Source organism: Simochromis diagramma, unplaced genomic scaffold (assembly GCF_900408965.1).
Source record: "Simochromis diagramma unplaced genomic scaffold, fSimDia1.1 OVJJ01000603.1, whole genome shotgun sequence".
Taxonomy (NCBI): Eukaryota; Metazoa; Chordata; class Actinopteri; order Cichliformes; family Cichlidae; genus Simochromis; species Simochromis diagramma.
This window is the reverse complement of record NW_024387414.1, coordinates 11,644,259-11,670,713: the sequence shown is the minus strand read 5'-3', so window position 1 is coordinate 11,670,713 and position 26,455 is coordinate 11,644,259. Positions and strand designations below refer to the sequence as shown.

At 38.8% G+C, this 26,455-nt stretch overlaps 1 protein-coding gene across 2 annotated transcripts in view; it reads left to right on the top strand.

Annotated features, from left to right (window-relative positions):
• Window positions 1-26,455, top strand: part of LOC120720979 (FERM domain-containing protein 5-like) — an 80,037-nt gene that overhangs the window by 48,542 nt on the left and 5,040 nt on the right. For both annotated transcript variants that reach the window (XR_005693099.1, XM_040010916.1), the window contains exons 2-13: window positions 12,540-12,644; window positions 14,517-14,559; window positions 14,683-14,761; window positions 17,485-17,582; window positions 19,905-20,028; window positions 21,326-21,413; window positions 21,529-21,617; window positions 22,223-22,286; window positions 22,713-22,804; window positions 22,886-22,960; window positions 23,067-23,135; window positions 23,251-23,357. Coding sequence is in view for 1 of the 2 variants with exons in the window: in XM_040010916.1 (XP_039866850.1) it covers window positions 12,540-12,644; window positions 14,517-14,559; window positions 14,683-14,761; window positions 17,485-17,582; window positions 19,905-20,028; window positions 21,326-21,413; window positions 21,529-21,617; window positions 22,223-22,286; window positions 22,713-22,804; window positions 22,886-22,960; window positions 23,067-23,135; window positions 23,251-23,357 (1,033 nt within the window). In the remaining variant the exon portion in view is untranslated. The remainder of the gene's footprint in view (window positions 1-12,539; window positions 12,645-14,516; window positions 14,560-14,682; window positions 14,762-17,484; window positions 17,583-19,904; window positions 20,029-21,325; window positions 21,414-21,528; window positions 21,618-22,222; window positions 22,287-22,712; window positions 22,805-22,885; window positions 22,961-23,066; window positions 23,136-23,250; window positions 23,358-26,455) is intronic.

The window sequence follows — 26,455 nt, the reverse complement described above, 5'->3', positions numbered from 1 at the left end:
TAATAAGAAAAGAGTGGACTATTAATCTATAGTTTTTATCAATATCATACCATTATATAGGAACAGAGCAAAAGAAAGGGGGATTCTCTTCAATTCAATATCTAACAGACTTAACCTTTAAACCCTAACCCTATATACCTGTTGTAAAGAAATATAACAAAAAAAACACTACAGTTACAACAATTACCAACAGAAATCATCACCCTCTGAGCAGATATATGACAAACACTACAATAAAAGCAAAGTCGATGGAGATATCAGTTATATGATGGCTCCCTTAATTGGCACTCAAAACGTTGAGAACTCCTGATCTCAACCCAAAATATACTTGCACGAGAGACATCAACTGGACAATAATAGAAAAGATATTTCAGAGTGGCTGCTGACAGAGGATGTTGTAAAATTACCGTAGCATTTTACTTCAGCCACATTTAGATACTTGACTTGCACAAATGGTAAATGGCCTGTATTCACACACACATTCACACACTGGTGATGGCAAGCTACATTGTAGCCACAGCCACCCTGGGGCGCACTGACAGAGGCGAGGCTGCCGGACACTGGCGCCACCGGGCCCTCTGACCACCACCAGTAGGCAACGGGTGAAGTGTCTTGCCCAAGGACACAACGACCGAGACTGTCCAAGCACGACTGCCCCACAAAGGCATGCGAGCAGTCTGGTTGCCATTTTAGCTACAGGAAATAAATATATTCATGTCATTTCAGCCACTTAAGAAAAGTATGAAGTGTGTTAGCAACTGTATGTCAGTGAAAGAGGGTTAGATTTAACTAATTAATATGTCTAATTCTCTGCAGTTCAATGGGATGATATGGCAGTAATGATATTTACTCTGTGTGATGTGTAATGTTATGTGGCATTACCAATTAAGAGAACTTAATAACTCTGTTTTTAAAGCCCAATTACCATAAACCTTATGAGTATTAAATCTTGAAAAAGAGGATGCATAACAGACTTCGTTACCAAGGCCTTTTTTCAGTCCTTATGTTGAATATAAAACAAAAGACAATCTCACTACAAAGCCTGTTGTATAAGGTCTTAAATGTGTGTCTGTTTATCTTAATAGCAGGTTATTATATTTCAAAGTTTCATGATGTTTTGACTATAAAAGGGTTTTAATCCAAATATAGCGCAGATCCAATTATTTCCTCCACAGCAGTAAAACCAAAGGGAGAGAAAGCAGTGAGAGAAGCAATTCCCACAATGAAATCACATGACCACAAACCACATAACAGAGCTGCAGTTTATCTACTCAAAAACAATAAAACTGTGCTTTAACTAGAAACATATAGCATTTCCTCCCTGTAGCCAACAGTGTATTGCTGCTTAACTCTGAGTTTAAGGATGTTGAAGAACACTTAACTTCAGATCGATAATGTTTCAGTCTTTGTCTCCCAGTGGAGCAAGTGAAACCTTACTGAAGTTCAGTGAATCTTATTAGTATGGAACACAACACCATCCATACATTACAAGTGTTTGGTCAGCTGCCTATGGGCAGTTTTATTCTGGTGCTTTATCCTACATAGTTTAGTCAAAGCAAATAATGAGCACAGGACAAAGTTACAGTGTGCTTTGATTTCAGTAATACAAACTGCATCACAGTGCAGAGTCAGGTAAATTACTAGGGACAGCAGGATTATATCATAATGCACAACAGGAAAATCAAGGTCAGAAGTTCTTTACTTAGTCAAACCACTTAAAATGTGCTGTAAGAGACACTGAAACCATTGTAGAACGTGTATGTGTTTACCTCTGCTGCAGCTATAAAAAGCACATCTGCTTGCTTACCCAAGTGAGGAAATATTTTCTCGGAAGACTAGTAATCTTGATGAATGGCTTTTGCAATTATCTTTCATTCCTCTTCATTTATATTCTAAAGTGTTGGACAGAGACAAATCATCCTGCTTCTTCTTTTGTTGTTTCATAACTTGTATGGATATTGACCATCAGTTACTCACTCACAGACACAGGGAAACACAGGCAGACACACACACACACACTAAGATATGGCATATACTAACACTCGAGTGCACATATTAGCATAGCATAGTGATTAAGTGGGATTGCATAGTTTACACTACAGAGCTAAGCAGATGGAGCGAGTGGGAGGTACAGGCTCTGAAAATGCTGTGGATTTAGAGGTTTCACAGGTGTATCACCATCCATTATAACAGTGAATGTGCGTGTGTGTGCGTGTGTGTGCGTGTGTGTGTGCATGTGTGTGTGAGAGAGAGAGAGAGAGCAAGAGGGATGCGCCTTTCTATTTTTGCTCCTGGGCTGGTCAGCAGGCTTGTCCTGGTGAGTCTGGGTGTCTGTCATGACAATGACATACAGACACACTGACAGAGGAGATGGAGGGTCAGCCTGGTGCATCCTGGGAAAGGTCTAGTAAGTGCACATCTTGACACAACTAAACATGATTCATGTTAGGTTGTGCTTTGGTGTTTGCTAAAGAATGGATCAAATACTTCATTAAAAACACTTATTAATTGCATGCTTCTACTAAGTTATTTCTTGCGGCAGATTTTTCATTATAGATTCATTTCGTAAAGACTGTTCTGAATTAACTGACAAATTAGTTGTAATTTTGCCTTCGCCACAGTGGATTTTAAATCAGACAATCAAGATGTGATTGAAGTTCAGAATTTCAGCTTTAATTCAAGGGCTTTACAAAAGTATTGCATTAAGTGTTTAGGAATCGCAATAATTCTTATGCATAATCACCCATTTTCAAATAAACTAGCATATGTTTACATGTAAGGAATGTTTTTAATACTTGATGAAAATCCTTTGCAGTCGTTGACTGGCTATCTACTATCCATGAACACCAAATGTTGTTTTCTTCTTTGAAGTGCTCTGCAGCTACCTTCAGTTGTCCCTTGTTTGTGGTTATCTGCCTTCAGTTTTGTCTTCAGTAACTGAATAGCATGCTTTCCTTTTGTTGAAATCAAGGGACTGACTTGCCCGTTGAAGAACATCCCATTTGTTTGCCTTGAAAAAGTCTCGGGTTGCTTTTACAGTGTGCTTTGCACCATTATACATTTCCACTGTGAAGAGCTGGTTCCTTCTTCTCCGTCCTTCCTCTTCCTATCATGTTAATACAAGTTAATCTTGGTTTCATTTGTACAAAGAACCTGTGGCGGTTTTGTTAGATGTTTTCCGGTTCATGACTGTAACCAGTGGTTTGCACCTTGTCATAAACCCTCTGTATTCACATTCATAAAGACTTGGCTGTAAACTTTAACAATGATACATCTACGAAGATATTCTTGACTTGGCTAAATATTACGAAGTTATTTTTGTTAACCAATGAAACAATTTTTTAATCATCCAATTTAGATGTCTACTGTGGACTTTAAAGATTTTTAGTGTTGCTGGGCGGTCAGTGCATGCTCTCTTTTTAAGAACATACTAGATTACTGATATGTCCATTCCCAATGACCTAATGATAGCTGATAATAGCTCTATCGTGATTAGCACGCTAAGGAGCCACAAATTCAGACTTTGGAGGAATATAAGATGTAACAAAAATAAGCTGTTTAATTAAGATGATTTAAATAACACCATGAGAGGAAAAGTGCACATGTGCACACACACGCAAAAACAAACAAACCTCTACAACAGCCATACAAGGGAACAAGGGAATTTGCTGAGACAGAGACTGTTGGAACAGTCCTATTTAAACACAGAGTAATTAGAAGAAGTGGACACAACAGGGTAACAAGACTCAGACAATAACAATTAAAGACAATGATACATGAGGAAGTAAAGCTAAACATAAGACACCAGAGACAAGTAACAATACTAGATAGGAAGAAACTAACAAATACAGACGCCAGACACACATACGCACAGTCATTTAACATTCAGGGAAACTAGAAAAAAATGAACCAAAACACAAGCAATCTGGTAATGCATGCAAAAAGCTAATAGAAGCTAGGTTTCAATTAAACAATAACTAAAAATAATAATCCTAACAAAAATCCTCAACTAAGGACTAAACCTGAAAAACATAAGTAAAAAGCTTAAAATAACAGACCTAAAGGCCATAATAGCCTCCGTACCTTGTATCAACATCTCTTTGGACCTCATATTGAGAGTTCTAGTGAACATCTACCGAATGTATGCTCAACCCTTAGAATCATCTCTAGATTTCTTTATCTGCTTAATTTGTCATGAAATAAGGAGAGAACAGGCCACACTGGTCATTTAGCATTCAGCATGTGATGTAGCTTCACTGGCACAAAGAAGAGAATGATGTTGTCAGCAAGGCTTTATGTTCAGACAGAAACCAAGGCAAATTTGTTAAAGTAGAACACCACACGAAACAGAGTAAATAAAATAATAAAATTGTTCAAAAATCTGATCTGATACTGAGTGATATGAAAGTGTGGACAGGATTCATCATAGATTCACACATTGTCCAGCATGATATGTCTCAGCAGGCCTGAGCATAGATTGTGGTTCACACATGAACCAGTCCTTCAGTGCAGTTATTCTCCTATCCCCTATTGATTGTGGTGTTGGATAGAGACATATTAATCAGAGTCATCTGGCCTTCTTTGTTCTCCGTCGTCTCCCTGCGTTCTTGTCCTCTCTCTTAATTTGATCTCACTTTCTGTTTGGTTTTGCCTTTCCCTTCTCTTTCTCCCGTTCTCACATATCTGCCTATGACTTTCTCTGACTCTGCAGTTTCGTGTCACTTATGTGAACACTGTGTCTTCTGAAGGGCAGAGTCAGATATTTTATAATGTCCTTTACAACAAAGACAAAATATATCCTACATGTACAGTACAGTGTACAAGGGGCAAAAAAATTCCCTTGCTGTACATCCAATCCATGGTGATACCCCTCAAAGGAGACATTTTAAGACATACTGCAATAAATCTCCATTATTATATAGCGAGGATATCAAGGGAGAGGTATAACAGTGAGTGTCTGCAAACAGAAAACACGGTGGAGACTCTGTCAAAGCCTGCATTTCTTGTCAGCGTTGTCAAAATTGATTAAATTATAAATGCAGAAAAGTACCATCAGACTTTGATCCTACTGTTAACTGGAAAGTGTTTCAATGGCAAAGAGTTCGATTTTTAAGGATATCAGTGTTCCCAAATACACTGCCAATGCAATAAAAGCATCACTGGTAGAGAAGGGAATTGATAAGAATTTAGAAATTCCGATCCCATTATCGATATCACTCATCGATTCTCATTGGGTTCTTATTGGCTACACTTTGAGAGTCACTACCATCGCTAAGCAGCATATCAAAGACATTACATTTGTGCAAATTAATTGCATGCTGTTTGGTCAAATGTTTGTGCATGTTGGAGGTATTTTGCCTGTTGGGGTAATTACTAAAAAAGTAATGTATTACATATATTACACAGAACACTTTCCTAAAAGTAATGCAGAACATTACTTAACTACTTGCAGGAGAAATTAATTTGTTACACTACTCATTACATCTGTTGTTACATGAAACACGTTGTCTACATATGCTACAGTCCCACACACCAACACAAATCCCTATTCTAATGAAGACACATATATAATCTTTCTCCTACTATTTAAGTATGAATACAAAGCGAAGATAAAAACCAGTATAAAGAAACATGGAAACATTGTTACCTGTTGAAGTTCAGGGTCTGGTTGCTGGGCGTGGGTCTGCATTCACTCAGTTTTAACACAGTCTGGGTTCTGGGCTAGCTTAGGTTTAGCATGCTGTATATGCTAGTACTTGCAAAGAGCCAAAGTTGTGTTGGAAGTATAATGCAGTTGTGTCTGTTCTGGATGCAGTTTGCACTTTACCATTGTGCTCTCACCCTTTTGTGCAATAAAAATAAAAATAATGTTCATATCCACGTTGTAGATGTCACCACTATTTTTCTCCTCCAGCACACACACTGAAGTCAGCTGATTGTAGTACTTGTGCCGGAGCTGTGAGTGGAATTGAAAGGCAAGCAGGCTAACAATTCCAAGGAATTGAACTGCTGGGAGCCGGGTGTCTAAAAGTACTGGTTCTTGATTCCCACCCCTAATACCTGAATATAAAAATACACAATGGAACATTATCAGTCATAGACTGGCGTCCTAAGAGCTTGAATTTCAACATCATTGAATCACTGTGGGATCATCTTGACATAGAATGAAACAAAAGGCAGCAATAGCCAAAGAAGAGCTTTGAATGTCCTTCGAGACGTCCTGTAGACTACTTGAAGAAATTACAGCTTGCCTAAGAAAGTTCAGGCTGTGTTGAAGAATAAAGGTGGTCAGACTAAATGTTGACTTTCAAGCTTGTTAGAATTATACAAACTCTTTTTTTGCCACATATACTTAATTTCCATTTACAGTGCTATTGGACCACCTGTATAGTAAAAAAAATAGTAAAAAAATATATATATTTATTTAACATATTTTTAGGCAAACTGTAACAAACTAAATTCATGCTTTTATAACCAGATTTCAACCAGCACAGCAAACTTCACTGAGAAGTCAAAAATTAATCAAGCATAACGTTCAACCACTAAATTAATTTACCTCTTTGAAATGCAAGTAAATTACTGCAATTTTGGTGTTTTAAAAAACTCCGATTTACTGCTTTACTATTTGTTCTGCTTTTTTAAAACAGAAAATTTAAATATGAATGGATAATAACAATAATTTTAGCATTAAAAATATCACATTGATTGTGCATACTGATGTAACCATTACAGCAACATAAAAAAATATTTTGATAATTACTAACACTGTTAGTTTAGAGCAGCTCTGATATAAACCTTACACTGGGTGGTGGTCTAATAAATGTTCACAATTCATTTGCATTTTTCAGTGCATGACCACACCTATTGCTCCTAGCTGACTGAAGTCCATTCATTCAACATAGGAGAAGTGTATGTGAAATGCATGTGTATGTCACGAAAACCCCTTTTTAAATCAGTTAAGGTAACTGTTCCCTTTTCTTTCTCAACATCACTTTTGGTCTATACTACAAGCCCAAGAGGGGTGAAATATTGCAGTGTTGTCCATCACAGATGATTTTTGTTGGCACTGTTATAACACACCAAATTACTTCTCACGGTTCATTTTGCATTCAGTGGGAGCTATGCGTCTTAATGATGTAGTTAAATCTAAATAAAGACTTCACTAAAATAGATTTTCAATGAGTCACATTGGGTACATGCAGCTTTTTGTAAAGCCATATTTACTCTGAGTTAAACTGCTAGTTCCAAAAGTGAATAACGTTAACTGTCACATCTGATATATATATATATATATATATATATATATATCTATATATCTATATAGTTATATATATATATTTATTTATTTTAGGGGTGCAACAATACACAAAATTCACGGTTCGGTTCGATACTTTGGTGTCACGGTTTGATATTTTTTCGATACAAAAAAAATGTTCATGCCTTTTTAATTTGTCATTTATTAAAATTATAAATATATATTTTAACTCAAAAGTACAGTTTTTAAATTTAATGTTGCTGAAACAAAAGTAATTAAATAAATAAATATATCTCAGGGCTCTCAAAATTTCAAAATCCCTGGTAGCCCTTCGGGCAGGGACTCTTCAGTTTTTGGTAGCCCAAAATAAATGTAAGTAGCCCGAATAAAAAAGAGAGCAATTTTTTGATTGATGTTTTGTTTCCTGTTTTGTTTCCTTTACAATATTATACATTAAAGTATAATATTGTAAAGGAAACAAAACATTAATCAAAAAATTGTTGAAAAACAAATTACAACATTGTATAAAAATTACAATCATCAACTCAAATACTTGGTTCTAATTGAACAGAAATTTCTATGAACTTGTAAGAACTGTGTAGGACATGAATCAGTCTGTGTCAGATCCTGAATTTGAAATTTCCGCTGAAGTCACGGGTAAGAGACAAGTGGAACCAAGATCTAGGCCATTTGCTTTTTGAAGTTTGCAAAGACTGCTAAATTTTGCCAGTGGTAGTTCACTCTTTGCAACATCGTACGCTGTTCTAAACAGATTTTTCAGGTTACTTTTAGTATGTTATTTGCAATTGGTGTTTGTTCTGGGAAAGATATTGCAGACTGAGCAATAATGCATTTCTTGCATTTCTCATGGGTTCTAATGGGGGCCTTTCTTAAAATGACTGGTCCCAGTAACAAAGGCGCTTGTCGACTCAGAAATCGAGAGAAAACCAACAACACACCCGGCAGAACATTATGTTATTTACACGGGTGCACATAAGTGGTCCGCATGTGCGCATTCGCTGTCAAAATAAAAGAGGCGCACCAGATAAGAAGTTGCAGCGCGCGTTTGCGTCCATATAAAAAACACTGTTTTTGTCCGCTAGAGTGGGATTTTCACGGCACATTCCGCACCACATCTCTGTGCGTTCATCATTTGTTTGAAGCCAGCTCACCTCCTGCAACCACTTTTCCGAGAATACGCGCTTCTTTTGTGGTTCGGACTCCTTCTGACATTTCTTTGGAGGTAGAGGAACACCAAAGTAATTGCTTAAAGGAGCTTCTTCGACATCTTTAAGAGTTTTAAACAAATGTCTGTCCTCCCCCAGAAAATCTTATGTATGCAAACACGCGTTGCAACTTCTTATCTTGTGCACGTTTTTTTTTTTTTGACAGCGAATGCGCACCTGCGGACCACTTATGTCCAGCCCCGGTTATATAGCTCGTCATATTGCAGCCACAGAAATTCTTTTGTCCATGAAACCATAAAGCTGCACTTTCTTTTTGCCTTATAGTCTGATTTGTCATAACTTTTCCGTTTTGTGGTAAGCTTTTCTTTGGCTGTCACTTCTTCACCCTGACCTCTCTTATTTGGCTCAGCAGAACTAATATATATATATATATATATATATATATATATATATATATATATATATATTTTTTTTTTTTTTTTTTTTTTTTTTTTTTTTTTTTTTGGAAAAGAGAGTTTATTACAGAGAAATGGCTCTTTCCAAAATAAAATCTATACTATACGCTTCTTCTGGGCTATATTCTCAGCAGCATATTGTAGCGGGTCAGGGCTGTTCAGGGTTCTGTTTGTACAGTTATGTTTTGTTTATGTTGCCATAGTGACGGGTGACGCCTTCTCGCTGCGACGGTGTGTCCTTCTGGGGTCAGAGGGCGCTCTGTGTGTTGTTGCTGTGCGGTTGCTGCTCTGAGCAGTTAGCTAGCGGCAGTGTTCTTCTGCAGATGTCAATAAACGGCTGTGCTCCCTGGCTAGCTCACGGGAAGCAAGACCAAACGACACCTCTGTCTCCTCGTTGTCTGAGCTCGCCACATTGGTGTCAGAAGTGGGATGATGGTGGCACCCCATGTTCTGACCCGAGTGACTTTTCCCAGCCGGTCGTGACCAGCCGGTGCGCCGAAAGAAGGCATCTGGACATTTGCAAAGTGAAAGCAAAAAACAAGCGCAAATTCAAACGCGATTTCAATATGTCACATATTGACAGTGGCTCACAGATGCCAATGACATAATTACCCAGCTACATTTCCGAAAGAATGCAAAAGCATTGACATATATTTTTCCTTCCTACAATAGCCCGACGGGCAGGGCAGAGATAGATTTTGGTAGCCCGACTGGAAAAATCGCTAGCCCCAGGATGTCGGGCTAGCGATTTTGCAAGCCCTGTGTTACAGGCATGGCCCTTTAAGGATGAAGCCTGATGGGAAATGTATTCGGGGTGTGTGTAGCGGGACTGCCTGGTGTGTGTGTGTGAAGAGAGAGAGCGGAGAAGGGGAAAAAGTAACGGTTAGCTACAGAAGAGACGGAAAGAAAATAAATAAAAGGAATATAATAACTCCCTCGACAGCCAGAGTTGTGTCGGCGATGCTCTGTGTGAGTAAACTGTTTCAGCCCACTGTACGCGGTGTTCATGCCTTAGAGAAGAAATAAAGTTCGGTGAAGCAGTTTCCTACGCCTCCTTCGATCTTTTTGCTAGCGGAGTTGACCTGTACATCGGCTACGAGTCAGTTATGGAACCTTTAAGTAACTGCCAGAGGTTTCCTTACTACGGTTCGGGGCCGCGGATCTGCCGCGGTAACACCTGTATCTGATTGAGGAATCACTCATCTTTGGAAAAGAGAGTTTATTACAGAGAAATGGCTCTTTCCAAAATAAAAGCTATACTATACGCTTCTTCTGAGCTATATTCTCAGCAGCATATTGTAGCGGGTCAGGGCTGTTCGGGGTTCTGTTTGTACAGTTATGTTTTGTTTATGTTGCCATAGTGACGGGTGACGCCCTCTCGCTGCGACGGTGTGTCCTTCCGGGGTCAGAGGGCGCCCTGTGTGTTGTTGTTGTTGCTGTGCTGTTGCCGCGCTGAGCAGTTAGCTAGCGGCAGTGTTCTTCTGCAGATGTCAATAAACGGCTGTGCTCCCTGGCTAGCTCACGGGAAGCAAGACCAAACAACACCTCTGTCTCCTCGTTGTCTGAGCTCGCCACATTGGTGTCAGAAGTGGGATGATGGTGGCACCCCATGTTCTGACCCGAGTGACTTTTCCCCCGCCGGTCGTGACCGGCCGGTGCGCCAAAAGAAGGCACCTGGACATTTGCAGGACTTTGTGTGGGGTAATGGGGTCGTCGGGACGACTGACCCCTTAGGTGGGGGCTATGTAGCGGGTCAGGGCTGTTCGGGGTTCTGTTTGTACAGTTATGTTTTGTTTATGTTGCCATAGTGACGGGTGACGCCTTCTCGCTGCGACGGTGTGTCCTTCTGGGGTCAGAGGGCGCTCTGTGTGTTGTTGTTGCTGTGCGGTTGCTGCTCTGAGCAGTTAGCTAGCGGCAGTGTTCTTCTGCAGATGTCAATAAACGGCTGTGCTCCCTGGCTAGCTCACGGGAAGCAAGACCAAACGATACCTCCGTCTCCTCCTTGTCTGAGCTCGCCACAATATTAAACATATCAGGTCCCCATAAGGAGAATCATGTGCTAACGGCTGTCTAAATGACTCGGGTAAAGTTTGTAGCATGCATGCTTGTTGTTTTTGTCTGCTTCCACTTGACTTGGAATAGGATGATGTCAGAGTAAATGTGCAGTCATATTCGTTGTGTTCCCACTAGTGCTGTCAGCGTTAATCTCGTTGAAATGATGTTAACGCCACAACACGGCAACTCTCCGTTAAGGAGCTACCCCTGCGTGGGGCTAGACGGCCAACACGTTAACGAGCTAACTGCGCTAACACACTAGTTCCCACCCATGTAATTGAGCATTGCATGGCACATCCAACATACTGTTTTACTTTAGTCCATGACGCGGTCATATGTCACATGAAAACCAAAATAATTCCAAACGCCAGATCTGAATGAGGGTGGGGGAGGTTCATATATATATATATATATATATATATATACATATACACATATACATACATATATACACATATACACATATACATATATATATATATACATATACATATACACATATACATATATATATATATATGTATGTATATGTATGTATATATATGTATATATATGTATGTATATATATGTATATATATATATGTATGTATATATGTATGTATATATGTATATATATATATGTATATATGTATATATATATATATATATATATATATATATATATATATATATATGTATATATATATGTATGTATATATATATATGTATATGTGTGTGTATATGTATGTGTATGTATGTATATGTATGTATGTATATGTATATATATGTGTGTGTGTGTGTTACAGTATCCTGGGGCTCCCCCATATCACACCTGGCTCAGCGTGTCTACCATTCACTTAAGACTTATTTCTCCATGCAGTGACCTGACTTTGATTCATCCTCTGGCCCTTTGCTTCACTTCATCTCCCCGTCTATCTCTCCCCCTTTCCAGTCCATCTTCACTCTTTTGGTCAAGTACAGGCCCACAGAAACAAAAAGAAATCTAAAAAAATAGTCATAAATTTAGATTTTTTGGCTGCATTGCATGACAAGGCCTATATCTTCTTTCCAGTCTGCAGTGAGCCTACTCACTGTCTTGCTGCTTTTTCGGGACTTTTTCTGCTGCAGTAATGTTTCAGAGCGTTCACAGATGGCTGCTGCCTCCATATGAATATTTGATAGCCTTCATATATCTCCCTTGAGGGTAGTAAAATATTAAAACATTTTCTGGTGGCCGTTTTGACTTTTCAGAGGCTCAAAAAGAAAAGAAAAAAAAAGATGGACTTCCTGATGAGACAGAAATAAATCAGCTCGATGTGGCACTATTATTATGTCTTTAAATGTCCTCTTCATTTTATAATGCATGATGCTGTTTGCTGCTCTGTCTGTAATGTGGAGTCTAGATTTTGATTCCAAGTGTTTGTGTGCACAGTAAACAACATTGATCTGCTTGGGGTTCATTAACTGTGTCCCAGTATGCAACTACTGTGAGGGAGGATGGAGACTGTTCAGTCATGTCTTTCCCCTACCCTTCTGACTTTAATATCCCTCAGTAATGGGCACATTGGTTGAATCTTCTCATACTATCTCATGTCATGTCTCTTTCAGCGGGACGCCAAAGGACAGTACTTGTTTGACCTCATCTGCCACCATCTTAACCTGCTGGAGAAAGACTACTTTGGCATCAGATATGTTGACCCAGACAAGCAGAGAGTAAGTATGAATCTTCTTCACAACCAGGGGTGCACATAAGTGGTCGGCAGGTGCGCATGCGCTGTCAAAATAAAAGACGCGCACCAGATAAGAAGTTGCAACGCGCGTTTGTGTACAGAAGATTTTCTGGAGGAGGACAGACATTTGTTTAGAACTCTTAAAGATGTCGAAGAAGCAAGCTCTTTTAAGCAGTTGCTTTGATGTTCCTCCGCCTTCAAAGAAATGTCAGAAGGAGCCCGAACCGCAAAAGAAGCGCGTATTCTTGGAAAAGTGTTTGCAGGAGGTGAGCTGGCTTCAAACAAACGATGAACGCACAGAGATGTGGTGCAGAGTGTGCCGTGAAAATCGTATGTACGCAAACGCGCGTTGCAACTTCTTATCTGGTGCGCGTTTTTTATTTTGACAGCGCATGCGAATCTGCGGACCACTTATATGCACCCCTGTTCATAACAAACCCACCAAATAGAAAAATAAAACAAAACAAGTTAAAAAAATTTCCCTCTGTCAATAAAACCCAACCTTTTAATATTTACATTTCCCAGCAATAATTATCTCTTGTTAAGTTTCTTACATTATTTGAAGTTTTGTTCACCTTTTAGATCATTTGTGAGCACACGTTAACTGGGTCCTTGTCCTCAAAAATCCATTTTATGCCTCAAAAAGGTTATACAGCATTGAGATTCATTCGCTACGCTGGATTTAAAGGATAGCCATATTCAAATGTAAATCTTAAAAGCGCTGAAGAAAATAATGGGAAGCTGATGCAAGGATAAGAAAGCATTTGGGTCTATTTAAGGATTCTGAACAGATGGGTAGATCTACAGATTAATAATAAAAGCTGGCAAAAAGCCAACCTCTTTGACTGAAGTGAATGTGAATTAAAGGAAAAAATGATACAGTGATAGGTAGATTTGCAGAGCTTGAACTGAGGACTCCTTAATTATTCAACCTTTAACTGTAAATAAGATTACAAATTCTTTAAAAGGTCTAAAAAGCTTTGTTCTTTTTACACTCTCAAAGGTCACTTCAGTATTTTACTTCAGTGGTGATATTTTTACGTTTTTCAGCCTCCACCAGTAATCCAACAACCACCCATTTTTGGATGGCGGTTACTTTACAGCCTCTAAATACACAAAGTCATAAGCGAAACATATGCTATTTAATGCTAAGAATGTGCAATCCAATAGGCTCTGAGATAGTGGATGATTCAGAAATAAACCTGGAATAACGATGCTTTGTTGTACAGCATTTCACATCACCATTCCCATCATGTATGACTGCATTTGCTAGTCAGACATGATAAGACTTTCTGCTGGATCTTTGTGTAAATCTTTCAACTCTAGCTCAACACAATGAAAAGATAGGATACCTTGAGGGCTATTCAGCATTGCGTTTTACACATGCATTATTTACCAGGTTGATATCTCAAGGAGGCAGAGCTTGTAGAGAACAAAAATCTTTAAAAAAATTGCCCCAGAAAACTAACCGACCTTGCCTCAGCCAATCGCCCTTTCTTTATAGCATCTTTGGCTACCCTGTGTTGACTTCCGTGCCCCATTGTCAAATTGTAATTATCTCACTGATTAAAACCACTAATGAATCTTGATGGTTGGTGCTCAAAATAAACAGAAAAGCAGCACTGTCCTGATTATCTTCTAAATGTCTTTCTTTTCTCTGCATGGTGACTGTGTTGGAGGGAGTCTAAACAAACAGAAGGCGAGGCGATGGGAGTAATTCTACTGTGCCTTCCAGCTATAGATTTTAAGTCATCATGCTCAGCTGCTGAGTAATCAGACCCCAGACTGACAGTTTGGCAGATATCGAATCAGTGTTCAAAGTGCAGGTCTTTACTTCTCTTTCTCTTCCCTACAGCACTGGTTGGAGTTTACAAAGTCAATTGCCAAACAAATGAAATGTAAGTATTTAGTTTGAGATCCCTGATGAGTTTGTTGATACTGTTTTTGGTTTATTCCTTTTCCAAGATGTCCAGAGTTGATTAGAGTAAAACCCCTGAAAGAAATATATTTCCTGTTTGTAGCCCAGCCTCCATTCACCATGTGTTTGCGTGTCAAGTTTTACCCACCTGACCCCGCTGCCCTGAAAGAGGAAATCACCAGGTAAGACATTAAGATGGCTCAGTGGGCTCCACATGGGAAAAGGTGGGGTTAACTTATATCATGTTCGTCTTCTATGGGAGACCTTTTGAAGTTTAAAATATGATAATTGTATGTCTTATACCTGAATTTGCTTAGAGCTAATTTTCATCTGTAGATCACAGCTGAACCTTTTGCACAGTAATCGAGCGAATACAAACAAAATGACACATTGCAGAGGTGCACACAGTAATAAAACATGCCATCAACAAATGATATTTGACTGTAAGGTGTCAGTTTTTACAACTGCCTGCCACTAACTGAGCTCTGAGGCTGATGGTGGCAGAGCTCACATCTCTTCACAGTCATGTTTTGCATTTCTACATGACTTAAATGCCTTTATTACAACCAGCAAGTGTGCTAATGTCACACTGTCTGCAGCCATTTGTATTGACTACTGGGAAAACTAGAAAAAATAAATAGTTAACAAACGTAAAAAATTAAAATAAAAACCAGATGTGCAAGAAAAAAGGGGGTTTTAATGCATACCAAGAAAACTGAGCGACTCATTTTCACTTGCAAATTTCCTTCTATCAGGTCACGGGGATCTGTCACTTGCAATTTCAGAATAGGGTCAAGACGTCTGCCATTACACTGAAATGGGACTGCCAATCATGACGCTCATAGAAAAGAGAGAAAAAACAAATTACAGACACACAATGAAAAAAACTGCAGTGTCAGCCTCTTTTTATTTGGAGCTCAGGGCATTAGAAAATTTGTTGTGCTTCAAGTTAGCTTACATTATTATTATTATTATTATTATTATTATCATCATCATCATCATCATCATCATCATATGTGCGTGGAATATTCCTTTTTAACACAACTCAAAGCAGGAAATGTGTATAGATGTCTACCTTTTTGCTTCTTACACTCAACAATCTAAGAAATGCTGACACAGATCAAACTTAAATGGCAGATATAAAATAATAAAAGTCTCCACAGCAAAGAGAGACTTTTATTGAACCAAAAAGGGGTGGGGAAGACATCTTTTTCTTCTGCCCTTACTTATCTCATAAAATCCAATCAGATAATGCCTTTTTATGCTTCTGTAGCTGACTTTTACAAAATGGAAGAATGAATAATACCACTGCAACTTAAACGAGATTATTAGGAAATCCTATTTGATTTTAAATAAGGAATCCTTTTCAGTAAATTGTTATTCGCTTAAGGAAAAAAAAACTGGAAAGTATAATAGCAATTTTAATGGGAACGTTGAAAACGGGTTTCAACTTGGCCTCTTTATTAATGAGCCAAAATGACCCTATAAATTATCTAAAGTCCAGTATTAAAATGGGCAAGTGGCTATGAAGGGGCAGAAACCCACGCTTTTCAATTTGTAAGAGTACTCCGAGTTCAGCACAGTGGCCTGTGTGCAGAGAGGATTTGAGTGTTTCCTTTTGTGCAAGCCGTGGTGTCATGAAGCTCTGTGCCACTACTGTACTGGCGTGCAGCATCTGTGACAGCTGAACAAACTGCTGTGAGGAGTGAGCCGGAGAGCTTCCAAGTGCACAGATCCCTGTAAATCACATCCCTCGACTGGTTGCCACGCAATGAAATCTCTTATTCACAATCCAGCTCATTTTGATAGACCAGCGCGCCGGCAAGGCAGAGCCCCTCCATCCTCATCCATCTGTTCCGACTAGAGGCTTTTACAGACAAATGAATGCATAGCGGATAAGCAAAAATATATCTAAATAATACCAGTTATTTCACAGCAATCCTGCTTTTGTGTATTGTAAAAGAAACTTGGGTACCATGCAAGATTCTGTGAGCGATGAGGTGGCAAAGGCAGTAGAAATTACATAAAAATGAACCTTGGATGAAACTTGCACACATTGAAGACAACAAGTAATAACCTCAGTAATGTAAAATGCTCAATAACCACACTTTTTCCCAGCAATGCTTAATACTTCTATGCTATTTATTGCTTTGCTGCTTGGAGAGAAGCAGAATCACAGCCGTATGAAATGAATTTAGGGTGAGCAAAATGACAGACAGGAATTTTTGGATGTTGTAGAAGAGACCAGAAGATGAAGTTGTACTCAGAGGGTTTGTCCATGAAACTGCAATCATATTTTAAATCAATCTCAATTCCCAAAATGATTATGTATAAGCTCGAAACTCCAGCGACAGACTGGTCCAGACCTGTCCAGGGTGTGCTCTGTCTCACACCCTCTTCAGGCTCTTCATGAACATGTAGAGAAGCTGGGAAAGGCTGAAGCAGCAGAGGATGGATGGATGGATGGATGGATGGATGGATGGATGCTCATGCTCTGTGTGAAATTAGAATAAATTTTCACCTTCTTAAATGCATGACCAGTCCATTTTAGAAGCCTGGACATAAGATGATGACTCATTTTTCTCATAAATTGTGTTATAAGTGAATTAAAAAATGGGCTACAAAAAGGCGCTACAAGGTTGCTTATTCGTAGTAAACACAGACATACAATCTCAAGTCGCCTTAAAACACTCGTGTCATAATCTGTCATCATGTCTTTCACTCTAAACACTTTATAGAAGTCAGCCTCAGCTCTTATTTGGTACTCTCAGAATTTCATCTTCTAACAGTGACTTCCCATATACTATATACGCAGCCTCAAAAGGCACTTTAATTTTAAATTGTAAACATCTAGACGTCCTATGAGTAATGACCCAAATTAGTTTCTCTGTGTTCCACTCCACAGATATCTTGTCTTCCTGCAGGTTAAGAGGGATCTCTACCACGGCCGCCTCCTGTGCAAGACATCAGATGCAGCTTTGCTGGCTGCCTATATATTACAAGGTATGACAAACAACCTTTTTTGAGACGAGTATGTTTAATCATACTGTAAACATATTCCACTGTGTGGGTGTGTGCAAACGTGAGAGCAGAGTGTGTTTAAAAGCTGAAAACTCATAGGGTTCATACTGTTGTTTGCAAAGGGAATCGGAGTTTGTTGTTTTTATGCTGAACTGAAATTTTTTTTTTTAAATAACAGTATGAAAAGCAACTTAGATAAACTCAATGTAAAAAAAAATCATCAGTTTAATTTAAGATGTTTACATGCTTTGAAACCAAATCTGAGAGTTCTGACAAAAAGACTTCCTGGTTCCTCTGGGTGTTAGACTCATCAACATGCAGAGGGGTGAGGTGCATTAAGAAACAGTTTCCCTGTCACACACACTACCAAACATCTCTGCTGCCAGGATTCTGTCTCTCAGACATTCCCTGAATCTAAATGTCCTCTGTGTCTCTTTATGTTCCTACAGTAAATAATACAAACCGCAGTGTGCCTTAGAACGCAGGCATTAACAAAATTGTGCATTTCACACTAAAATAATGTAGACGAATAAACAGAATAACAGGCCAGAAAAGAAATGTAATTTTTTTGGGTGAACTGTGTCTTTTAATTATTTAGCAATAATCACTTGAGAGGGAGAATAACAGTTTGAATAAGAAACAGCAGCCTTGAGTGGCTGCAATACAAATGTGGTTTCAACCACACCAGTCTTTAGAAATATTGTATTTTTATACACCAGATAAAGAGAGTTCATCTGTGGGGGCTTAAAAACATTACATATATATAATATACACTTAATGCAATGTATACAGTTTATTTGTGAGTTGGAAAACATCTCAGCAGTTACGACAATCACAACTCTGATACTATCACATGGGCAAAAAACTTCCCCAATCTTTTGCAGCTGGCACTGTAATTAAATTAGCTGTCATTAGCCTGGTTACAGTTAACAACATTTATCATAGCACCTATTTTTATGGTGGATCTACTTTTCTTCACCTAACCAAACCAAACACAACAACAGCTCAGATGAAACTGAGAAACTTTGCACATTTACATGCTTTTTAAATATTTTTTCAGTCACAGTGTCTTTTATGCTCTTTTTATTAAGTCTGTCTTCTTTTTTCGGTGGGGGTGGGATGGCTCTGTGAAGGCTGTGAAGCCAGGAATGAGAGCTATTCCACCAGGATTTTCCACCACTGAGTCACACTTTTCACCATCTGAGGTGACATGTAATCGCCAATAGGGACACCATTTCTCTGAAAGGACCTATAATTGGCCAGAGTCCCCCTTTACAGTATAGAAGAGTCATATTCTCCAAGACTTGAAAGAAGTAACCAAGAGGAAGAGCAAAGTATTCTCATCTCAAATCACTCGTTTTACAGTGTGCTTAAATTTTGTTATTGCCCAATTATGCTAAATAATTACTACCTATGTTAATTTGAAGTAAATTACCATAGCCGTCTCGTGCTGCACATCAATCCTTTAGACACAAGTAACACATTTGAAGGTTTCAACTCTGATAAATTCCACTAAACTGATATTTACATATTACATTATGTTGATTTTTGCTTGAATGTCAAAGTTTTGATTCAGAATAAAGATTCGTGTATTCGTGAGCAGATGTTTTAACCTTGAAAAGTTATAATCGAAGTTTAATCTTTTTTACTACTATTAGTTTAAAGAAGTGTCTTTCAGTATCATGCACCCCAGCACAAACTCTTTTCTGTCAAGGCCAACCACATAAATGAGAAAGTCAAACATTGTCACTGGTAGCTGAACACAACATAAACTGAAATAATTCTGAGTAAAAGGAAAGACCTTTTAATGTCAAAATTGGCAAAGTGAAAATATTTTTCACTGTTTTCTATGTGACATTTTCATGCTCAAAGATATGCTGGGCAGCAGGACGGAGATAATATTCTCTTAATATTGAGAACACACTGTCTCTCTGTGCATGATTATTCAACTTGTACAATTTATCTTTAAACTGAGCTAATAAGAACAACCCCTGTATGATGAACATAATTTAGTCCAGTTGTTTGTTTGAAAGTTCAAGCAATAGCATTTAGCTACGATGTCTTTATCCAATAGTTGGTTGAAGGGTCTTACATCACAAAAAAGTGACTCATGGGCCAGCTGGTAGCACATACACCATCTAATTTATTACCTCAGCAGTCCCAGTTCCAACTCTGGCCTTTTGCTGTATGTCATCGTTTCACACTTAGCTTTACCTATCAATTAAAGGCAAGGCAAAAAGCCAAACATAAAATCGTTTAAAAAAGTCATCCTTTTCTTTTATTTCTTTCTTTTTAATTTTCCAGCTGAAATTGGTGACTACGACCCTGGGAAACATCCAGAGGGCTACAGCTCCAAGTTTCAGTTCTTCCCGAAGCACTCAGAGAAGTTGGAGCGGCGGATTGCTGAGATCCACAAAACTGAGCTGATGTAAGGTGGCATCTGTCCAGATCCCTGCATACCTGTGTAGTCTCCTTCAGTTTTATCAGAGGCAAGGTGCAGGCATCACAAGAGCATAGCTGACTTGGAGCACCTATGCAATCAACTATTCTATATAATATATAGCTTCTTATTTAACTTACATGAGTGCGGATGCTTTTAGATCAACATACGGCAACATTGGAATTCTCATCTAGGATATTAAGACAAGATAGGCAAGCATAATTTCTTATATATTGTAAAAAGCTCTGAACTTTTAATTATGTAGCAGGTATTGTGAATTAAAAGCAGTGATGTAGAGGTACCTAGATGTTTTTTTCTGTCATGTGGTACAAAACCTTTAAAGAATGTTTAAAAAAACATGAATACATTTTTTTTTACTGTGCTGGTAATTTGTTTTAAGATTTTGGAAAAATTGTAGTTCTTCTGTGGATTTAGACTGACTGGATAATTTAAGACCAGCTCAGTGATGTTGAGACTAGGAGTACATTGTACAATGTTGGAAGATGAACCTTGCAGATAGTATTCCTGGGCAAAAGAGGATTTAATCATATAAACAGCTCCACAGTAACTTATACTTGCTGTATATACAATGTACAAAACCCAGGAGGACGCTGGCACTGGGTATAGATTCAATCCTATACTGCCCTCTGTTGCTCATTTCCTTCCCATAATTAAGTACATTCCCTGGAGTTAAGTGTCAAAGGTTGTCCCTAAAACATTTTGCATAAGAATAACAGTGTAATTTGCTAAGATACAAGAAACTTGAGTGTGGCAAAGGGATAATGACGTTAATTCAGTTTATTTCAGACTGCCTGAGCAAAAACAAAGAGCTACAGTATGTTCTCCAGCCGAGCTAATGTGACTCATACACTAGTTTCATCAAGGATTATTAATAGAAGAAAATGTAGACAGCAGATTGATTTATAATCCTTTCATTCCTGTGGTCAGTACAACAGCTGTTAGAACATTATAGTCACTGCTTTAAAGTTTGACCTGCAGGGCTAAAAACTGAAGTAAGCTTTTGTTTGATTCTTTACACACAGTGAACAGATTTAATTATGTATCCTTGATCTGCACAGTTTACACCCTGGTAGCTATAGACATTTAAAAGAGTAAGTAGATGGTTAGAGACTTTTTCTTTAGGAAAATTAAAGCATCCAAACCTTTCTGATGCTACACATTATCAAGTTTGATAATGATAATCTTCACATAAGTCTGTCTCCATGAATTAAGAGTTGTGACAGAACCCAGTATGTTGACTTTATTTATTTAACTTTTTTCTCAGAGGTCAGACTCCTGAAACATCAGAGCTCAACTTTCTTCAGAAGGCTCAGATGTTGGAGACCTATGGGGTCGACCCACATCCATGCAAGGTTATCATTAAGATTTACAGTAAAGTGAACCCTAACATGAATGACTGAATGTCATTGTGATTTAAAATGTTAACTCAAATCCATGTTTTTACAAAAAACACGGATGTGCTGTCAGGATGTGTCTGGGAACCCGGCTTTTTTGGCTTTCACGCCTTTTGGATTCACTGTGCTGCAAGGAAACAGGAGGGTTCACTTCCTCAAATGGTGAGTAGAGATGAAGAGTTGAAACTTCCCTTGATAATCATATTCATATCAAAGGTCTGTACTAGCAAGACAGTGACTATATTTTAAATAAAATCTCCCCATCAGTTGCAGAAAAAGCTCACATAGGAATTAAGCATCAAAAGACTTTAACATTTAAACTTATTTTAAACTTTTATGCCCATGAATATATCAGCTACATTCCACTTCAAAATGACCTCAGTGCTTTAAATAAAAAAAGGACAAATAAAATCCTAAACATAATGCAATTTCACCCATTGTGGAAAAAAACACACAAAGTACAGTACAATTTTTAAAATATTGTGAAATGTGATGCAGAGGTCAAAGGAAAAAATACCGTATCATACAGAAGATACAAGTACCTTGTAATGACCGCAGAGAAAGCTTTTAAAATATTGTGAAATGTGCAAGCTCTTGCACACAGAAATGAATCACTGTTAGACCTGTTAATTTACCTACAGCTCTTAATATTTTACAGCCTTTTTTGGTTTATGTCTCTCCTTTCTTTTGCTCACTTTCTCCCCTATTCTTTCTGGTCTGATTTCTTTGTTACTCTGTTTGGTCCGTCTTCTTTATTTTAACCTCAGGGAGGAGGTGACCAAACTTAAGTTTGAAGCAAAGACGTTCCATATATATGCAAATCAGAAGGAGGTATGTGTATTCATTATTAAAACTGCCTATTCTAGCCTGTGGAGCTCAGGAAGTTAAATGAGTGCGTCCGTGTTTTATGCATGGAGACTCTGCCACGGGGGAGCCACTGTACTATATTCTTAATGCGGAAATAAACGAGGAAGGATTTGACAAAAATGTGTGCTACCCATAGGTTTTAGCAGACAAAAGAGTAAAATAAAGACACTGTGTTAGAGGCGGTTGATGTTTAGATCAGAAGGATTATTTCTTTTGGGTTTTCTTTGGCTGATTGGTTACAGTGCCCTTTAAATATATCTGTATAGACACCTTCTCATATTCTAAAACTCAATGTAGGCTTTGGTTTGAATGAGAATGTAAAGCCTTTAGATAAAAAAAAGAATGTTGCTTTCATCACAAATATGAGTTAATATAGTGGACTGGTTACAGGATAAGAAGATCATACTGACTTACTTTGCACCTACACCAGAGGCCTGCAAGCATCTTTGGAAGTGTGGGGTGGAGAATCAGGCCTTCTACAAGTGAGTAAAATTACATACAAAAACTGAATAGGTATCTTTTCATTTAAGCTAATGACTGTATTTATGGTTTTTCACTCACAGGCTGGAGAAGTCAAGCCAAGTCCGCACTGTGTCCAGTAGTAACCTCTTCTTCAAGGGTAGTCGCTTTAGATACAGGTATCAACAGAACAATATGTTTATTGCAAAGCATGATATGGGAATACTAAGTACAATTGGGAGTTTTCAGTGCTTGCCATAGTGGTCACGTTTCTCTGTTTTTTAGTGGAAAGGTTGCAAAAGAAGTAATGGAACAAAGTGCTAAAATTAAGAGAGACCCCCCGGAGATCCACAGGTAACAATCATAACAATCATGCATTGATTAAAGTATGTAACAAATTGCTTAAGCTCTGAATGCACTGTCACATGTGTTTGTTTGGGGCTTTATGCATGCATGTGTTTTCTCACAGGGCTGGTATGGTGCCTAGTAGGAGCTGTCCATCCATCACTCATGGCCCTCGTCTAACGAGTGTGCCAAGGACCCGACGAAGAGCTGTGCACATTTCCATTATGGAAGGTAAACTGCACAAACACAAGAGCAAAGTGTAGCTGAAGCTCTCACTGTGTTGGTGGAAGTCATGGGAGTCAGTCCTCAAACTGCCAAACAATATATGTATTTGCAAGTGTGCAAAAAGAGGGCTGTTTAACCAATAATTTTACCTAGTATATGCTCATACTATAGCATTGTTTGGTCAGTGATGTTAGTCCATTAGTGGATGGTTACTATTAACATGCTGATATCATAATATATCATTTTTGCGGATATAAATTATTTGCTATTGTTACTTTATGAAATACAAGTGCTTTTATTGGGCTTTATAAGTGCACAAATACTGCACATGGATCATTTTAGACTGTTGGTTGCTAGGTAACATGATGGCGTCACAATATCTATAGGTAAGTGATGGCTGTGATGGTAGAGCGGGTTTTCTACAAACTGGAAGGTCCACTGTTGTTGTCCCCGGCTCCTCCATACTGAACCCTGATGAATCCATTGGAGTGTGAGAGTGCTTGTGAAAGTTAGATAAAACACTAACACATAGATAAAGGCACTGTATGAATGTTCATGTGACTGGGTAAACGAGACTTCTAGTAGAAGGTGACATGATTGCTCACACTGAAGAGAAAGGCGCTATAAAAGTATTCTTCTTCTGGCTGCTCACTTTAGAGGGCATCTGCCTCTATTTCACCCTATCCACAGGTCGTCGTCTGTCACACCAGCCCTCTGCACGTCCTCCCTGACTATATCCATGAATCTTTTCTGTGGTGTTCCTCTTCTCCTGCCAGACAGCTCCATTTTCAACACCCTTTGTCCAATATATCCACTAGATCTCCTCTCTTAAACAAAGTACCTGCACATCCAAACCATCTCAGCCTTGCCTAACTTTGAATCGAAGCCGCTTGATCTGAGCTGTCCCTCTGGTATACTCATTTCTAATCTTGTCCATTCTCTTTGTTCCCAACAAAGAAACTTCAGTTCTGCCACATCCAGCTATGCCTCCTGTCTTTTTTGTTAGTGCTACCATCTCCAAACCACACATCATAGCAGATATCAGTACCATCTTGTAAGCCTTCCCATTCACTTTTGCTGCTATCCTTCACACAAATCACCCCCTGACACTCGTCTCCACCCACTCCACCATACCTGCATTCTCTTTTTCACTTGTCTTGTGCACTGTCTGTTGCTTTGGATGGTTAATCCGGGGTGCACTATAAATCTATCCCATAAGAACCATCAGAGTTCTAAGAGGAACCTGTGTGCCATATTTGGTTGTTCAAATCCTGATAATACAGGAGGTATTAAATATGTTCCTATAGCTCAGATAGTTTTAGTTCATTTCTTTTCCTTTAGTTTACTAATATAAACACTTTATCCACTGTGCTTTTTTTCTTGTTTAAACATATAAACTCTTCCCAGTTAGGCCAGGTCTTACTGTAGCTACCTAAACTTCTCAGCTAAATTGCTGATTTCCATTAAATCTTGGGCCCTGGTGTTGAGGCATTACACTTACCTCAAAATATAGATTTTTATTATCTTTTAAAAAATAATTTTATTGGTTAATTTAGAGATATCACAGTCTGTCTTATAGTATGCCCTGGGGGATCAGTCCCCCAGGGCACACAAGAAATCACTGTCTTAATCCTGTGATTTGATCTGGGTTGCACAGCAATGGCACAGCATTTTTTTAGGTTCCTTATAGCACTATCAGACATAGCTGTGAATACCTGCATGGAGAAAGAGCGCAATCTAAGTGCTTTTCCATGTTAACAGCCTACCTACTTGCAAATGTCAGTTGCTTTCTCTGTATTTTTGTGAGATCTCACTCTTTCTCTAATGGGTGTGCTTTACTCAAAAGTGCACACACTGCAGTGCCCATCAGCAACTGGCCTCAGGTATTATTTTGACATGAGAAAGTCATCCTGTCAGTTTATAAAGGGCACTTACCATCCTGCCTTTCCTCCAACAGCCTATTAACCTTTTGCCAATGCTGCCACTGAGAGTAAGTTTACTCTTTGCCGATTGGCCTCAGTCACACTAATAAACTTACAACATAGCCTGTCTGCAAAAAAGAAAAGCAAATAGAAAAAAATGCATTTTATCAAACCAGCCTTAGGTCTTGTCCTGGACTCTGACATTGCACCCCAGTGTATCAGCAGGGAAGCAACCCCCCTGTGTTTTGTCGTGTTGCTATATTTGTACTGGTATTTCAACTGGCGATGATATCTCAGCCTGAAAAAAGCTCCTGCTGTCAGGGACCATGCTGTGTGTGTCACAGCCGACAGCAGGAGGGGAGGTCGAGGTGAACTGTGGCACAAGGGGACCACATTCCTGGGCCTTGTCTTTCACTCTGACTGTCTTTCTATTTATCTACCGCTGTCAGCCCGCCTAACAGCATGTGGGAGCTTACTGCATAGAAGGGAGTAGTGCTGCTTAGCTAGACCAGTCGCAGTTGAAGACAAAGACAGGCAGCAGACAGGCAGAATACAAAGAGGCAGTTTTAAGATTTAGAAAGCGAAAGGATAGCAGTTGAAAACGTGTAGAAACTCAATTAGAAATAGTGCTTTTGCTGTTGTGTAATCATGGTGAAGTGTTTGATCCGCATCAAGACCAAGGTGAATGTTCATCTGCGTATGATCAACCATTGTTATCGGGATGTGAAGGTGCGTGTGCTGTCTTTGGGACCCAGGCTTTTGGGCAAGGCTCTGGGAGTCCTTCCCCTTTTCCCCGCTCTACCGGGGGGATCTTCAAACTCAGGCTCTAGACCTGGGTTGAGACAGGAGTCCAGGGCTCCTTCCAGGCTAGCTGTTCCACTCCAGTTACATGGCTGCAGCCCAGCAGGCAATCGTGCAGGTAAAAATCAGGCTGGTTTTGTTGGATTGTGATATTTTGTGATAGATTTCCTGATTTTTAAAAGTGATTTGTTGTGGTTATATTTCAAAACATTACAGCATTAAGTGACTGTGTAAGATATTGCTAAAATCTAATGTGATAGATAGAAGGTTTGCACTGTGATGGACCTCCAAAAAGCAGCTGTGAGAATATGAGAACTGAGTAAGTTCCCAGAAGACATCGGTTTTGTGTTGCATGCTTACTTTGGGGTTACAGTTGCCATT